The sequence below is a fragment of the Rhea americana genome, unplaced genomic scaffold, assembly GCF_003343005.1.
Source record: "Rhea americana isolate MKP2758 unplaced genomic scaffold, rheAme1 scaffold_177, whole genome shotgun sequence".
Lineage (NCBI taxonomy): Eukaryota > Metazoa > Chordata > Aves > Rheiformes > Rheidae > Rhea > Rhea americana.
The window spans coordinates 1,224,872-1,242,464 of NW_028185894.1; the positions used below are offsets into that span (position 1 = coordinate 1,224,872).

General features: G+C 40.4%; 1 protein-coding gene across 1 annotated transcript in view; it reads left to right on the plus strand.

Annotated features, from left to right (window-relative positions):
• The first annotated feature begins 3,056 nt into the window (after window positions 1–3,056).
• ST3GAL6 (ST3 beta-galactoside alpha-2,3-sialyltransferase 6) overlaps window positions 3,057–17,593 on the plus strand; it is a 34,770-nt gene continuing 20,233 nt past the window's right edge. The window contains exons 1-3 of the mRNA XM_085301468.1: window positions 3,057–3,166; window positions 16,049–16,148; window positions 16,808–16,876. Of these exons, the coding sequence (XP_085157594.1) occupies window positions 16,060–16,148; window positions 16,808–16,876 (158 nt within the window). The 5' untranslated portion in view covers window positions 3,057–3,166; window positions 16,049–16,059. The remainder of the gene's footprint in view (window positions 3,167–16,048; window positions 16,149–16,807; window positions 16,877–17,593) is intronic.

The following is a 17,593-nucleotide window of genomic DNA, read 5'->3' on the forward strand; positions in this document are numbered from 1 at the left end:
CTCCGCTAAACTGCTCCGGTGTGGTAACCCCGCAGTGTTACTATGGTTACTGGCTAGGTGGGTGCCCATAAAAAACTTTGGGTGGGCACGACGAAAGGCAGGCACTGTCCCTTTGGAATACCGAAGGCCTAGTGAAAGCAGCAATGGCTTTGGGGGCAGACTGCCGTTGTGCAAATCCCTTATTTATAGTTCGGGGGAGAAACAAAACAAACCCTGGAGGTTTTGTGTTCTCTGCTTTTTAAAGACTTTGGATTATTATTTGGCAGTGGGGTTGGTGTTTCTGTTTCAGTTATTTAAAAGTAACAGAATCCTGAACTGAACTGAAAAGCTGAAACCAATCCTGCTATACTTTTTCAAGTTAAAATTTCCAGTGAGGTGAACAGGAATTTTTCCTGATCCAAAGCTTGAACCGGAGCTTAGTAAAGCCAGCGGGGGTTGGTCTGTGTTTTTGTGAATGTTACACTCCTGTTACCCCGTGGAAACTTTATGTCTGGGTTTCTTCACTTTGATTTCCCTGTTTTTGCCCACTCTGTGTCAAGCTATTTATACATACAATATGGTTGCAAAGCAATTTAGAAAGGATGAACTTTGCAATGGGATAGGGTTATTTTCTGCAATGTGATAATTTTGTTGTAGCTGAACTGCATGAAGGTTGCATTATTGTGCTATGTTAGACATAAAAATACGTAATTTTAAATGTGGAGAATGTCATTGTGCCAGGCTGGTCACTCAATAATAATAAAAAAATAGTTTAGGGAGAGATTAAAGGAAGTAGGGGTGAAGCTTTTGCCCACCTGTTTCCTAACAGGAAATATCCCCATCTGATTTGGTCACCAATGTGATATTTTTATAAGTACTTTTCCTTCCTTCCGTAAGACTGCAGCAGAAATATTCTTGTTTTTCTTCCCACCTACATGAAATAAAGCTATAGATCTTTCTTCTGGCTTCATGCAAATACCTGCTTCTTCAGCATGTTTGTCTCTCCACAGAAGCTGAAGCAGAATCTGAGAAGTTACTCTTTAAACCTAACACTGCTCCTTAAAGCAACATTGTTAAAGGCAGAGAAGTCCTGTGGCCTCTCTGAGGTTCCTCCTAGCTGCAGGAGATCTCTTTTGCAYGTGGGATGTAGAAATCACCCCCTGAGACCCATGAAACTCCCCATGTCCAAATTCCCCCCGCCCCCATCAAAAGCAGAAGGGAACTTCTCTGTGTGATTGATTGCCTGGCAGGGAGGCACCCAAGGGTGCAAATGCAAAGGGTGTAAGCTGGACAGCGAAAACTGAAAGGCGGCTCAGCGACCCGAAGTGCATGAGTACTTGTTGTCCTCAGTCTGTGGAGAAAGAGGCGAGCTACAGCGTTAGGCTAGACAAGGTGTTTGGCAAGCTGTTATTTTGATGTGTACAATGTCCTCTGCTGGATAATGGCTTTAGAAATTAAGTGCAGATGCTGCCCGGCTGAGGAGGGGAAGGCAGCAGCTGAGGTGGTGAGTGGTCTCGCTCACAATGTGGCAAGTGCTTGAGGGGCTTCTTGTTCACCTCCTTCTCAGACTATGAAAACTTACAAGCAGAGATGGTTTTAGGGGATTTGGGATGGTTGCTTGATTCTGTGGTCATTTCTGGATGGAAGATGACAGGGAGTGGGAAGATTCTTATGATGGGAAGAAGGATTTTTGTGCTTTTTTTGGTGCCATTAATACTTTTCTCCCAATCAATTGGGATAAATTGTCATTGTTACTACCTGAGCACTGTATGATTAGTGTCCTTCAGTGAAGGTTTGATTCGTCCTCCTGAGACAGAATGGTAGCCATTCTCATAACCTGCTCTGTTGATTTTTGATTTTCTGCTTCTTATGTGTTGCTTTATACATTACTGGAGATTTTGATTTAAGTATTTCAGCCCAGAAGAGGCCTCAGTCAGATGGGCACCCTGAGGATATAGCTTGAAGACCACCGTGAGTCTCTTTAGGGTAATTTGCCTCAAAGGGGTCCATAAGGAGAAGCTCTGTGCTTTCCACAGTCGTAAACTGAGCTGTGGCATAAGTTCTGTTTGTCTTTGCGCCTTAAGAATAAGATTATTTTACTTATAAACTTTAAAGGTTGTTTTTACTGGATGTGTGTGTGTCGTGAGATACTCTACTGTGGCTTCCTTGTCAAGTACGTATTTAGAATCGGTTCAAGATCACCTGAAATACCCCTACTTATGGAAATCTATCCTTACAGGTGCTTGCCATGTTTCAGCTAATCAGTTAAAAAGTGCACTGCATAATTAAAAAGAGTTACATTTATAAAATTTGTAACCCCTGGCTTGTGTTCAAATGATTTGCTTATCAATTACACTAACTTTATGAAGAAGCTAGTAAAGAACATTGGGAAATTACTTTATGAAGTAACTGACTCTAGAGGGGTTTTTTGTCTTTCTGAGTTTAGTTCCTACCAGTTTACTCAGAAAACCAAAAGCGCAGAAACAAAATAAAATATTCCTGGTCTTCCCCTCTAATCCGTTTTCTCTTATTTCCATTTTTGCAATGTTACACATGACTAGTTTTGTACCTATTCATAGTCTTCAGAGGAAATTGGAATAGAACTTCTCATTTTACTCATTTTTGTGGATTTCTTTGTATATTAAGTTTTTCTTTCGTCCTCCTGCTACGGAAGAACCTACAAATTCAGCTTTTCTTGATGTGTGTTGAGGTGGAGAATGAAATRTGATGTGCAAATTGTTTCTTTTTTAAGTCACCTTTCAATGCTTTATTGAAACTAACTTGCTTTCACTTTATGTTTCAGCTGCTGTGATTACTGATATACTGAATACTGATCAGTATAATATATACTGATGATATTTGTGCAGATAGCTTGAAAAACTGAAAAGAGATGGGCATTGGCTAGTGTGTGCTGTGCAGTAAAAACAGAGAATAAATAGCTTGAATGCAGTATCACTACTTGGGAAAATTACTTTGAATAAATGTGGGTACAGAATGTGATAGAATACTTTTGCAGCAATGCTTCCTTCTCTGTTCTGTGTCTGTCATCTTAAATTACCACATCCTTTTAAAGTTCATTTTGCTAGGGTAGCTCTTCATTGTTTAGAAGACAGTCATTCTTCTGTCCCGAAGGCAAACTGAAGCCCTCCTGTCTCAGCTGGAAGACCCTTTACACCACTGTTACAAAGTAAATGAATTTTGAAGTGTTGCCCTGATACCCTGCACCCTGTGTTTGCATGCAACCGTTCCATGTTGCATCTGCTCCCAGGCCCTAGCAGCAGCAGAAAAACTGGAGTACATTGTACTGGAGCTGTTCTTTACATTCCTGCGTCCACGGGGAGCCAGGAGGAAGAAAACAAAAACTTGAATAGCCCCCGTTTGCCCTGGCTGGGGAGAGAAGGCTGGAAAATTTGAAAAGCCACAAAAGTGATCCTCCCCTCTATTACGAATGCAGGAATGGAATAACCAAGGAGCTGGTTTTAAGAACAGACAGGAATGAAATGAAGTTCAGACTTAATAAATTAAACTCTCTTAATTTACAAAACAGGTTTCCATTCCCGTAATATGGAAATTGCTTTCTTTTGAGCCATTAGCCAGTAGAAAATTTTATTGATAAAGTGGGTGGCAAGCAGTCTTAGATATCCACAGACTCTTCAACTTACTAGAYAAGATGGAAACACTAAAAAGATCAGCTGCTGCAAAGCTCCGAGAAGTTCTTTGTTAGCCCAAATCTGCAGGCAGATGCTTTCCTAGTACTGCAGTGGCTGGGCGCTGCTTTCTTTCACTGCTGCTTTTCAGAGTCCTGTGACTGGTAGTGAAATTAAAATGGTGTGAGGGGAATGTCATCAGCTGCACTGTTGCAGAGATGGGCAGTGAACTATGCATGTGACAGTGGGAATACAATTACAAGAAGTGTGTGTGTGTGTGTGTATTACTGTAAAAACATCGAGTGTGCATGGGAGGAGGAATCCCTTTCCCAGGCTGAAAAAGGAACTGAGACTGTACTTACTGCCACTATCTTTCTTTTTATTCATTTATTTTTCTTTCCTAGTGTAAGTTTTGARTATGTGCTACTCTCCTGGGCAGCTAATTATTGCTGCTCTCTGTGTTGTGCTGGTACAGTTTTTGTGCCATGACATGAGAGTCATGGATCCGTTAAAGGGAAGGAGGAAGGACAGAAGTTCACAGGTCTTCCTCTGATGAAACACGAGGGGAGAGGAAATAGTAGTGTCTGTGTGTGTGCGCGTGGTGGTGGGGGGAGGTTCCCACAGTGAGGAGAGGGGAAGGTGCATGGCTGCCTCAGAAGTGTTGGTGCTGAATGAAACCACAGCCTTACTCATCTTTTGGTAGTTAAAATAGGTATTTCCTGTTTCTTTGAAGTTCTCCAACCTGCCTGTCTACCACCTCCACCAGTGTCATGCCTGAGCACCCTGGAAACACTATCACCATGATCTTCACAGCACTTCAGATAGCCTGAAGTTGATGTGTAGGATTGAGACTAGGAGCAGAGTTAGGGATGGAGATGGGAGAGACCCTGTAGGGCCTGTTTGAACACAAAATTTGCACAAGATTAAACGGAGGCATAATATGAAATCCACTTGGTGAAGTGCCAGGGCAAGTTAGGATTTGTCCATATTGGTGAATACATCCAAAGCTTGCTAGCATGTGGTAGCTAGTCTTGACTGTGTCCCTTGTGTAGGCAAGTTACTGTCTTTTCATTCAGTTAGCTGAGAAAAGCCTCTGTTTCAAGGGAAATGTTTATGGTGAGGAAAAACTACAGCTAGCTCTGCTTGCCCACATGTTTTGCAATGTTTAATGAAATAAGATGACAGTTACTGGCCTTGCTTGAGAATTTGGGATGCCATATAGGCCTGTCCTTCCCCCCCATGCTTTCATAACCAGCCATGACAGTTTTAATTTCTGGTTCTCAAAAAGTCAAAGGCCTCAGAGCTGCATTTGTAGTGAAGTGCACCACGGTTCAACAGCACTGATAAAACAGTAACACTGGAGCAATTGAAATGGAATAGCTATTTTCCTTCCATGGTTCTTCTGTGCTTGCGGCATGCTGTAGTTGGTTTACAATGTGAGACAGCAGTTCTTAGATAGGTTAGCCCCAAACTAGCTTTTGTATTAGTCTGGAGATCTTTTTCAAATCCAAATTGAGAATGTCATTTTGAGTTTTTTTGGAAAGAATAGTGAAGTGAAATAGAAAATGCATCTCATTCTTCAGATTGCACAGAGAGTATTTCTATTATAAACACTCCATCGGATGATGTCAGAGTCTGACTTTAAAAGTTGGGCAAGTGAAGACAGATAACATTTTTATCTGATAAGCAGCTGAAAAGTATATTTAAAATGTTTAACTTAAGGGAACTTGGTTTTGGAAATGTGAAAACTTAAATGTTTGTGCCAGGCTATTCAAAGTTTTATTTCATTTTTTATGTCCAGAAGTTCTAATGTTATCTCTGGAGCACACAATTCTATGACAAACAGGAATAATGAAATACATGAAACCCAGTTTCTGATGTCTTTCCTCCATGTAGATTTTCTGATGTTCAATGAAAGATGAGCTTATAAGGCTTCTTTGTTCTACATGGCTGCCTATTGATTTTCACAAAAATTGTGGTGATCTCAACTATATTAGAACCCTAATATCCTGTCAAATTTGACTGAAGTTAGCTAAAAGGATTCAGAAGTCCTATAGGAACGCATATGCAGAGTGTAATTGTGTAAATCTCATTCTATGCTAAGTATTTGCAATCTAATAGAGCAAAAAGCCTTTTATTTTACTGCATTTTATGTTCTAATGGAGTTCTGCGGATTCTGCAGAATGAATCACCATCTTGGTAGGGCATGCTGTTTCTGGATTTGGTGTGGTCAGGGTAGCAAGGAAAAGACATCCATGTCTTGCTCTAGAGGATTTCCACTTTATCTCAAAGYGGTATCAAACCCCTTGTGGTATCCCTGCTGTAATTTTGGTTAGTTTGGTTACAGGGGCAGCAGATCTGTGCTAAAAGGAATTCATCGTCCTGTGGTGACTCAAAGCAAGGTGAGCCTGATGATGTCCTGGGGCTCTGTTGTGAGTAATCCTCAGTAAGAGGAGCTACATGCACATACAGCCCTGGGCAGCGGCTGGCACTTAGCAAAGCCTCAGTGAGGGGAGGGACAGCTAATTTGTCTGGGAATACTACAGTCTTTCTGCAAAAAGAGCRACCCTTTTTCATATCTTGTAGCATTTAATGACTTTTGAGACTGAGAATCAAGCAGCAGAGATTGACACTGTGGTTCACCTAGAGCAAAGCAAGCTTGCCTGGGGAAGTCACAGGTGGGGGTGGTGCCCGTAGCGGAGGATTTGCGCAGAAGGGGCTATCTGAAACCATGCCTGCCTTGCAGAGTCCCTCACCAGGAATGCTAACCTCGCGCCACACTCACTCCTCACTCGTGGCAGGACCAGTAGGTATTTTAGTCAGTGCAGAAAACATCAGTGGGACGGCTGTTGGGACATTAAACTCCAGATTGCATGGATGGGGTAAAATACAGCTTTCGAGTCCCCTCAATCTTGGGAGTGACCATCCTCTTCAACAGCAACAACAGCAAAACGGTGACACGTTCGTTTTTGGTTTGAGCTGGATTGTGTTAACCTTCAGCGAGAGCTGAGTCATTAAAAAAAAAAAAAGGCATCTCTGTAGAGCACTGCGAAAAGCACTGAAGCTTTCCCAGCATTCCCTGCTGACTAATTTAGGCAGCTTTCCACTCAGACAGATGGCAATTGGAGATTAAATCAGAGATAATTAGCTTTCCTCATGTCTAGGTATGGAAACTATAGTGCATAACTCAGGGCTGTGGATTCCTCTATAGGAGGCACACATCTAAAAGTTAGCATTCCCATACAGACTGTCGYACCATCAATTGATATTTCTGGATCTTTGCAGATGTAATGCAGAAACATTGAAGTGAATTTGTGCAAGCTTTTCCATGGGAAGGAGCACTGTTCTGAGTTTCCTTATAACAACTAATACATTTGCATTGTGAAGCACTCTGTTTTTTTGTCTTTTAGTCAGCACCTTTATCCTGGGAGTTTTATTGTTTATTTGATTTCAGTTTTCATTTAAGGAAATACAATTAATATTACCCTGAATGTTCAGATCCAATAGATTTACGTCTCTGTTCCCCTGGAGAAATTCACTGCWTTACAAATCTGTTATTTCTTTGAAAATAGTAATGAATGTGGTAAGATGTGGATGGATTTTATTCTGACAGATGTAAGCTGACTGGCAGTCTTTCCCATTCAGAGAAGAAGGTATCAGTTAGGAGGACTTGACATATTGCATTRAATGAATTACATTTTCAACTATGCTATGTCTCTAGTAGCTTGTGATATCTTCAGAAGTAGTACTGTTTTGGATATTGTGTGATAATTTTTCCTATATTCACACGTAGAAAAGTGAAACGAAGTATGAAAAGCATTTAGGGGATCAGATAAAGGCTCTCCWGCTACCTGTACAACAGTTCTTTGTTAGCTCAGGAACACTTCACGTGCACAGTGCGGTTCTCAGCAACAAAGCTGCTCATTAGAGCTTTTCTTATATATTTTTTCCTGTAAATAGTTTTTTTTAGCTTCAGTGCTAAGATAGTGAAGCTATAAAGGTTTTTCAAAAACAACCTTGATATTTACAATATTTGAACTTTTCCAATCCACACTGTCACTTTGGATTTAGCTTTCTACTAGTAGTTAGTAGTAAAGTTATGTATACTGGTTGATTTTTCAAGATCCAGAAGCAATGTGAACATACTTGTTGCAATGCTGAGTTGAGAGCACTGGAAACTGAAGGCATTAATGTTATCAAAGAAGCTGCTCAAACTTCTGTTCATGTCCTGCAGCTTTATATTGCCCCTGAGCTGGCAGCACTAGTGACCTAGGAGATTTCCAAGACTTAGTGGTAGTGTAGTAGCGTGGGGTAAGTGTTGCCACTTATCTCATTATTTTTCTTTTTATTTTTTTCTTTTTCTTTCCTTTTTGCCTCCCTCCTTCAATGAATTTAGCTTTACAGTTTTTGATGACTTGTTTTGCTACATTCCTGAGAATTTAAGAGCTCTCTATGCATGCACAAATCACAGCAGACTGACTTGCAGAATCTGCTTTGGGGAGTAAATTTTATCTCAAGCGGCTTGTTTTTCCTGTGTTTTTTTTCATGTCAGTTCTTGAGAAAATGTAGGGAGCAGCACAGCAGAAATCAACATTTCACTGATAGTGAGCATACACATGCAAAGCATGTCTGTAGTCAGAGCCTCAAACAGTATTTAAACAGAAATCAAACAGTTCAGTGTTGCACACTGGTAGGAACATGTTCTCACCTATTTGCTGGCCCATTTATTCCACCCAAATCTGCACATTGATGATGAGTTGTTCTTCTTCTTTCTTTTTAGTCCCCATAGTAAAAAATAATAATAAAAAAATCAAGAATGGGATTTGTGGCATCAAATAACCAAGTCATTGTGTATTTGGTCCTATTCCTGACTGGAGCTTGCAGATGTTAGTGTGAAAACTAGCCTTTTTTTAAAAAAAATAAGAGAGGGGAAAAAAAAGGCACCTGTGTCTCCTTAGGGCCAAATTCCAAAACCAGTACACATCTGGATTTGTGCTGTTGTGACTGAGCAAGGGATTAGTCTGTCTGATTTACTTCAGACTTACTGCTGATACAGATGAGCATTTCACACTCCAGGTGCTAGTATTGAGGCAGGTGAATTAGTACTCTCAGCTACCTCTTAAAAAAAAAGAAGAAGAAAAAGAAAAAGAAGCACAAGAACAAAATCAGGGCTCTCAGAGGGGGAAAAATCCTGCTTGATTTTTTTTTAATGTGGTTTATTTTAACCTTGGACTAAGATTGTATATATGTTTCTTTACTTTCCTCAAGCTGACTGGCAGATTTRGTTGCATAATTCCCAGTCATTTTTTGTGACATATAAGATTAAATCAGCAGCTCCAAATCTGCCAGAGCTGGATGTTTTGATATCTTAGGCATTATTAAAAGGCATAAAGTGTGCCCKGTTTTGAGGTGAACTTGTTAGGGCTGTAGTGAGTATTTGCATATAATACAGATATAATTCTCTGGTTGGTCTTTCTTAATTTATTTTGCTTGATCATGACTTGTGGGAAAAAAAATCCAGTGAGCTGATACGATTTATGCCTGAATACTGTTGAAACCTGACTAACTTGGCTATTTCTAGCCTCTGTTTCCTTCCATCTTTTTCCATCCTTTCTCTCTGGGAGTCCTTGGAGGGGTTGTTCGTTTGGCCTTGAGCCGTGAACAAAGAACAATAAATGATCCTCTAGTGGGATGCATATCTTTCCATTAATTGCTTCCTGTTTTCTCAAGCATGGTGTAGCATGTCTCTCAAGGGGGGCTGGAACAAATCAATTCAAACCCAGGATGCCATATTCCTTTCAGGAAGAGCAGCTGCCTTAAGCTGACAGAAACATTTTCAATTTTGCACGCCAATGTATGGAGAGAAAACGACTTGAACTCTGATTTCCAGAACATGTTGCATGACCTGTTTATATTCCAGTCTTTCTGGAAGAAGAGCCGAAGGGAGAGGGAAAAGCACAGGCTGAGAAGGAATGCTACTGGCACCACCGTATGTGGGAGGAGACTGTAATCCTATGGATTTATCTATTCTCTGTGTATTTGTTCTATCACGTATTCTACGGGCACCTACGATGTGTAATTTATAAATAGCAGTATAGCTTAGGCTGGTTAAAGCTTTAAAGGTTAAGCTAGGAGAGTACTGCAGGGCTGGAGGAAACCTTCCTGTTAAGGCTGTGTTACCGGTGGGTATTTTTGTTGTTTTGGGGATCTGGAGTTTGTTTTTTTTTTCCTTGCTTTTTTTTTTCTTTTTTTTTCTCATTTGCATTTGCTTCAACTGAAACTTGGCCAGCTGAGGAAGCAGAACTATATATGTTCAGCTCGTAAGTGCTGTGGCCTTTGCATACACGGGCTGGCTTTTGATGAAAGCTGCAGTAGCTGCTTCTGTACCCCTTGGCGGTTCTGTCGCTTCAGCCACGGCAGTGGCCGCTGGGCTGTGTTCAAGTGTGGGGCGGGAAGGAAAGCGAAGCATGTCTGCGGGAGGCCTGCGGAGGGACAGGACGGGGAAAGCATATAAAATTGCCTGTTCCTGACTTCTGGGCTGCTTTGGAGAATTTGGTCACTTCCTGCTTGTTCTGTTCTGGAAGTATAAACAGGCAAGAAGCTCAGACCATGGACTTGCTCCTATTCTTGTTCCTAATTATAGGCAAGGTTTCTGCACATTGGTGATACTTAGAAAGTACTGGTTAGATCAGAGTCCAGTAGCTATTATTTTTCCTTTTCCCTTCCAAGCCACAAGCTGGATTTGAATCTACCCAGGACCGCCTTTTAAATTCAAGTTAGCAGTGTTTTAACCGTACTACAAAAGAAAAATAAAATGTGGCATGTGTTGGAAAGAGCCCCAAGCCATTTCAGAATGTTAGAAAATACTGTTTTCTTTCTTAGAGGGGAAAAATTAATTAAAACCAGCATCTGCCAGCTGAAAACTATCAAGCCAGCCATCTTCTTTACTTGTGTAGTATGTCAATAGCACGCTACAAAGCGTGCTGTCACCTCAAGCTGGTGCCAGGCGTCCATGCGGTACTATGGTGCACTAAGCCAAAATATTAGCTCAGATCTCAAGGGTGGCTTAGCAATCCTGTTCCCCCACAATGGAGATAACACGTTCTGCCTCTCAGCAGGGCTAACTAACTCAGCATCACTCCACTGCTTCTAATATTGTTTCTGTTTGAGGGCTTTTTCAGCGATACTTAAAGCCCAGGCTCCACTACATTTTGCACATCAGTGCTTTCAGGCAGGATACGCTGACTAACGCTTTGCACTGTTGTTTTTCATCCATATAGCAAGTATTTGGTATCAGTAAACATGACTTTGAATTTTGCATTAGTAGACCCAGAAGTGATATGTCTGTGAAACAGAGCACATCATAATTCRTAATATCTCTGAACACTGGCTGGCAGCAGTTTTTGCAGCCAGAAGGAGATTCATTAATAGATAAAAGATACAAAAAGCTTGTAGTAGCTGACAGAGGCTTGCATTCCTGTGTCATCTTGCTATCCAAATAAGAGTCTGCAGAGTGCATGCAAACTTTTTCTTTCTTCTGGCCTATTCCTTGTTATTGTTTCTGTTCCTGCCCCCACTACAGGGCACATGTAAAAGCTGCTGGGTACCCAGGCAGAGGGAAGAGAAGTGAGAAAGGTACTACATCACTGATCAGGTTGTGTTGGGCTACATAAATAGGAGGAAAGACACGCTGAAACTCTGAAGAGCTTAGCTGGGTAAAGATTTGGCCAGAGCAAACTTCAAGAACAGGACTAACTGCTTCATGATGTGTGTGTGGTGTGAGGGCAGGTTGTAAAGAAATCTTTTCAATTTAAGAAGCTGCTAAATTACTACTTCCTAAGCAATTTACTGTTGCCAGAGTCTCAGATACACAGTTTTAATTCAGGGCCACTTCACTAGCTATCTACCTTCCTCATTTAATTTTACTATTTCTGAGGACTTCTGTTTCTTAGTAAACTGATGTTGAAAGCAGCACTGGAAATGATGAAAAACTTAATTAAAAAGTGTGTGAGGAGAAGGCACTAGAATGACTTGATCACTTAAATACAGTTAAGACTCTACTGAGTGCTGTTGTGTGTCTGACACAGCATTTGCTTCCTGAAAAAGGAGATGGAGAATGAACTGTGCTGCACGTGCTTAGGATAGTTAGCAAGAACTGGGAAAACTAATGACACACTGTGTATCATTTCAGTAGAAGAAACACATGTACGTGTGTCACGATGTGCCCACATTTTGGCAGCTTAGCTTGAGAAATATCATGACAGTGACATTCACTTCTGCTCATCATCTTGCTGCATAGTTGTTCCAAAAGAGACATACTATATCCTGATCAAAAGGAAGCAGTATTGCAGGACTGGCAATCACAAATACAGTCCCACAAAACAGTAAATATGTCTTAAAAATCGTATTATTAAAAAAAAAAACTTTTTAGAAGGTTTTATGTTTTTCTTTTTTTTCCTCTGGCCTTTAAATTTCAAGGTCCACTGAAAGCACATTTTCAAGCTCACTTCCCCTTCATCACCAGGTCTGTAAGGGCCAGGAACTTGAGGTCTGAGTAAGATGAAATTTTCATGCTGTCAGTTAGTTGGCAGCAGCAAAAGGTTAAAGAAAAACTGTCACAAGAATAGGTGTGGAGCTGAAATTGTTTTAAGATGAGTAGTATTTAATTTAGTAATAACCCCTTTTTAGTTAAATATTTACTTTAGTAATACCCAAAGGTGCTTTACAAAATAAATAAGACAGCTGGCAAAACCTCCTACATTGTATTATTAACAATCAAATTTTAAGCATGAGAAGAAAAGGAAGGTGAGCAAGCATTAAGAGGAGGAAAAAGGGTGATTATAGTGCGGTCAGGTGATTGCCCAATCCATCAGCTGGAGCTCCCAGCGCAACTGTTTTCTGTAAGAAGGCTACTCCAACCCCAAGTGCAAGGTGAAAGATAAACGGAGGCTGAGAGGGATTTGGTCTCATCACTGGATCTCCGCAGCGGGTTGGCGGGAGCGGGGAGGCCCTGCTGCCCGGGGGAGATGCCGGCTGCTCTCGCAGATCTTCCGCTGCTGTCGCCGAGTCGGGGCTTGCTTAATTCTAAATCTGCCTGCAGTGGGCTGCCGAGCTGAACAGCCCAAGTTAGTTTAGATCCGTACTACTGAACGACCGTGATTATTTTCGCAACACTCAGGCATCCAGCTGCTTGCTTACTTTCAGAAAATTAACCAGTGTATGCAAAGAATGCCAGATGTTGGCGGGTTTGGTTTCTTTTYGGTTTCTGTCCTGTGTGTCACTGTAGGCTATTTAGAAAGAGGAGGAAACTTGGTAGCTGAGTTCCTGCTTTGTACTTCTTATTTTACTTAAACCCGATCGACCTTGGCCTAGCAGCACCATGACCTCTGTCAGTGAGGTGGTTTGGCTTAAATCAAGGTGCTGGGGTTTGTGTTATGATAAATAAACTGSAGCGTGACTGTCACTTCACGTCTGAACCCTGTCTTCTCAGTTGCTTATTTTCTTGCATCTCTAAGTATGGGAATTTTCCAGTGTAATAGTTGCATCGTAGGAGTTTTTGTTTTTATTTAATTAACTTTCTATGCCTTTCAGCTATTCTAGGGAGAGGAAGGGAGAACTGGAAAATGCTGTCACTGGTAAAAATACACCCATAATTTCTTCAGTAAATAAGAAATACATCTGTTCATTAAAACAGCTTTTAAAAAAAGCTTTTACTACAAAGAACACCTTTTATGACTGCAAAGTACTCTTCGAAGCACTAAATGTAGTCAGACAGTGGGGCATTAGATTGTGAGAAGACACTTGTATCATTAAAGACCATTTTGTGTACAGCACAGCTGAGTTAGGTCCACCGTTCGTGATACTAGGTTATCATATGTGTGCCACACTGAATGTCCTGTGTAAGGTATTGACAATCATTAAAGATTATAATTGATTTTGCAGGTGCAATGGATAGTGTTGTAAATACCTTACAACAGCAGAAATTAGGAAAATGTTTTTTTCTTTTTGGAATAAAGAAAAATGTTTTTTGGCAAAAAAACATTTTCTTGCTTGTTTTACCCCCTAAAACCTTTATGGGCTGCTTTTCCTTCTCTTTACTCTGTGTTTTTTTTGTTGATGTTTGTTGTTGGTGGTGTTTTTTTTTTTTAACTTGGTCTGACTCTTCAGCAGGATTCTCTTAGTGGAGCTTTGGCAACTGATTAAATTACTGATTTTTTTTCTGACAGCGTAAAATGGTAGTTTGACAGCTTTATCTGAAAGAGCTGATTCATTGTCTTCTGTTGATTTAACTGACATTTACATTGAATTAGGGAGTAAAATGTGGGCTATCTCCATTCTATGCTTTACTCCCTAATTCAATCAATGTAAATTTTATACTTCTTCATTTTCACTTCAGCGTTGTATTTTTGCGATCTTTTGCACAGTCATTAAAAATACAAGGAAATGAAAACATAGGGAAAATGTTGTCTTTCTCAAGTGAATCACCCAATCACTGATACTTGACTAGACCTTATGAGTGAGTTATTTGTAATGTTCCTGAGATTTTAAGGAAAGATTTTTATAAAATTATTCCAGAAACTCATGATTTGCTCTGAAAGTMGAGAATGGCTATCAAAAAATTGTGGTGAGGAATCAAGGGAGTTCAAACTGTAAGAAAGACAGTGTCATTTCCCAATGAGGGAGGAAAGGTTGCAGCTGGAATAGTTGCCTTCTATGGGTACTTCACCCAAACAGAGCAGGATGGTCTGGAYTGGTATGCTTAAAATCGACAGATTACAGCTTGTTCATTGTGTGGCTTCATTACTGGTAAAGGATGTTATAAAACCCTAGCTCTGACCCTACAATTAAATTTATGYGGAGGATATTGAAATAAAAAACTGTGGAAGTGATTGGCTTGTTGCATGCATCTCACTGTAACAAATGGGTATTTCTTCAGGGTTGAAGCATGTGAGAGCTGCAATAGTTTGCTTTATAACTTTCAATAACCACAGAGAGCTGCGTTTTGTTCTTTCTTGGCCTTTAATACAAGGTATGGTGTTAAGATGCTACTAGTATAAAGCATATTGTTGTAAATCACTTGCTATATCTATCTTGAAGACTGAGATTTTTGTGCCTTGTGGCCATCTGTTTTCCTGCAGGTTTGAGATAACAGCAACTCTAAATATTCTAAAAAGCCATATGGAATTAAAAAAGAAAAAGGGGGAGACATAAAGCCAAAGGCCTTCATCTTGGAAAACTGAGCAGTACATTTGTTCTCATATGGGCTTGTTTCTGCTGGAGAACTGTTTGTTACCTTCTCTTTAAAAATACATGTCTACAAGTGGGTAAACATGCATTGTGTGCTCCTAGTAGAGCCTGCTTACCACCATAGGGAGAGAAATGAAAATAATGGAAGGCTATAGCTCTCCAGTAAATTTCCACAGTAATTTGTGGCTAGAATGGCTATTTTGGACTTTCGGAAGGTTAAGTTAACAACAGTTCGTTCATAGCTACTGAAAGAGCAGCTCAGTGTGTTAGATGTGAGCAATGCAAAACTGTTGCTTTTTCCCCAGCAAGTTGTGCCAGATGCTGTAGTTCAGTGTTTCTCTGGTTTTGTTTCATTAAGATGTGCAATGAGGTGAAAACTCTGAAAAACAAACACTCTACCTGCTGTTTCTCCAGAAGTTAGTAAATTCTTAAGTGCTTTCCACAGGTTGGGTCCTGACTCCTCTTCCTCGCTWTGTGAAGCTTCCAAATAGCATGCTTCTTTCAACTGAGCCATGAGGTCTGTGTCAGGAGTTGGAGTCTGAATGAGACATCAGAGCATAAGCAGACAGCTTTGGTGAAGCTTTGAATGACCAAAACCAAACTTTCAGAATATTCAGTAGTCCTAAAAAAGCCACTAGCAATTTGTGGCAGACCTATACCCTATTCTGCTGCAGTGGCATCTTCCTACCCCAAAACATGCATCCTTGTTTAACCATGTAATTATGGAAATTGATAGTGGATGCAATAAAAAAAAGAAGAGAAGAGCAGGTATTCCTAAAGGCCAACTTCTGGCCTTTAGGCTAGACCAACAGACAATGAAACCAAGAAACTGTTTTTTTGGGGTTGTCAGTGGACAGAAAGAGTTTCTTATCTTTGCCTCTATAAGAGACTGCATCCCTCTAAACTTACTAGAGAAAACCTAAAGCAAGTCTTTGCCATATTTCTCTTCTATCATGAAGAATATGCGTGTGCATGAGGTGCAAAGGAATGCAGTGTTCAGCTCCTGTGACAGGGACTTTGTGTGACCCAGTGAAAGAAATCAAACTGGAATGATCCCCAGTCAAATTTGTGGTGATGGAGAGTGGCTGTAATAATGGTAATTTCCTTTCCTAGGTGAAATTCACTTTAAAATAATAACTTATATTTGTATTTCTTATTTCTTTCTTATATTTCAGGTCTACCAGTCATGAAACGAATCCTTCTATTTTTCATCCTGGCTGCTGCTGTTATGTATGGTATACTTCATGGAAATTTGTGGAGGAATAACATCTACTGGTATGGTGATGTTCCATTCATTTATAGTGCTAATACCCTCATGACCCTCATCTGTGGCCCCTAGTCACTGTGTTACTGAACATGTTTACTAGTGATCAGTGGAATCTAGCAGCCAATTTGAGTTAGTTGTATTAAGAAGTCAGGACCTCAAAGATAGGATGTTCCTTTGAATTTCCTGAAAACAGGTCTCCAGGTGAAGAGAAAGATCTTATTTTTGTGACTCCCTGCTCCCCACCCCTRCACTGTGGTGTGTTCAGTGTGAGCTCACTCCCTTTAATGTCTGATAGTCGAGTTAGGAGAGATCTGCCTCATGCATGAGAATATCTGCAGGTGGAGCTGGCACCTTCTGATATGCTGAAATTTATTGAGGCAAATTGCTGGGAGATGAGACTTGGCTATCTCCAGTGCTCACAGGATAGGTGATTTGCGACCTAAAAATTCCAGGTGCTTAAAGAAGTTGAGATTTCACTGGCTTTTGCACAGCTGTGACCAGGGCTGAGAGTGTGTTTGTATTATGAAGGTGATAGTGATAGCTTTTAAAGGAAGTGATTGATTTGCCTTTATTTATCTCATTTATAGCATACAACTGATATTAATGGTTCTCCATTTTGGCTTCTGCTTGTAGCAAAACTCAGTGTTACCAATTTCGCCTTTTGCAGGATTAGCTTTTATGGACAGACTTCTTCTGTGAAGGTTCCTTCTTCCTATGAGGCTAGTGGAGTTACTCAGTAAGTTCAGCAGTTGAGTGTTTTTGTGTTTCTTTTCTTTTCTTTTTTTTTTTTGGGGGGGGGTGGGGTTGGGGTTGGGTTTTTTTTGGTTGTTTTTTGGGCAGGAGGGAGTTAGCCAAACATTTCCAGTGTTTGGCTAATATTTATGGCAACTTACAGTGACTGTAACAAGCAAGGAATTGTTGGAAGGGCATTTGTTAACAATCTCCAAATGTCTGCAGTTCTGAGGTCTACCTGAACAAAATTAGCAGAGCTACAAGGACAAAGTTTGTACTTAATATTGAATAAATCAGAGGTGCATTTCACTTGTATATGATGTGCAAATGCTTGTATAAGTAGATCTTGTCCTAGTAAATTCCTTATATTCCTTATATAAAAAACTTATATGCAGGCCTCTGAAGCAGCCCTGAAAAATGTTGTTTGCGAGATTGATGCTAGAAAACAATTAACTGTTGAGCTGATACATGTCACAGGGTGCTTTCTCAGTATCAATATTCACATGAGAAGTTGAGGGTAGCAAAATCAATAACTTTAATGATCTGTTTGGTTTGTGGCTCTAATGCAGTGGTTTCATCCTTCTGTTCTTAATGCAGCCCAGATGCAAGTATTGCTCAAACTGAACTTTACCCTCCCTCCCAGGCTTCATGTTTCTTCTTAAATGAGCTCAAGTGCTAAAGCAGGGATGTGCTTAGAAGTGTAAGTCTTGGCCCTCTGGCC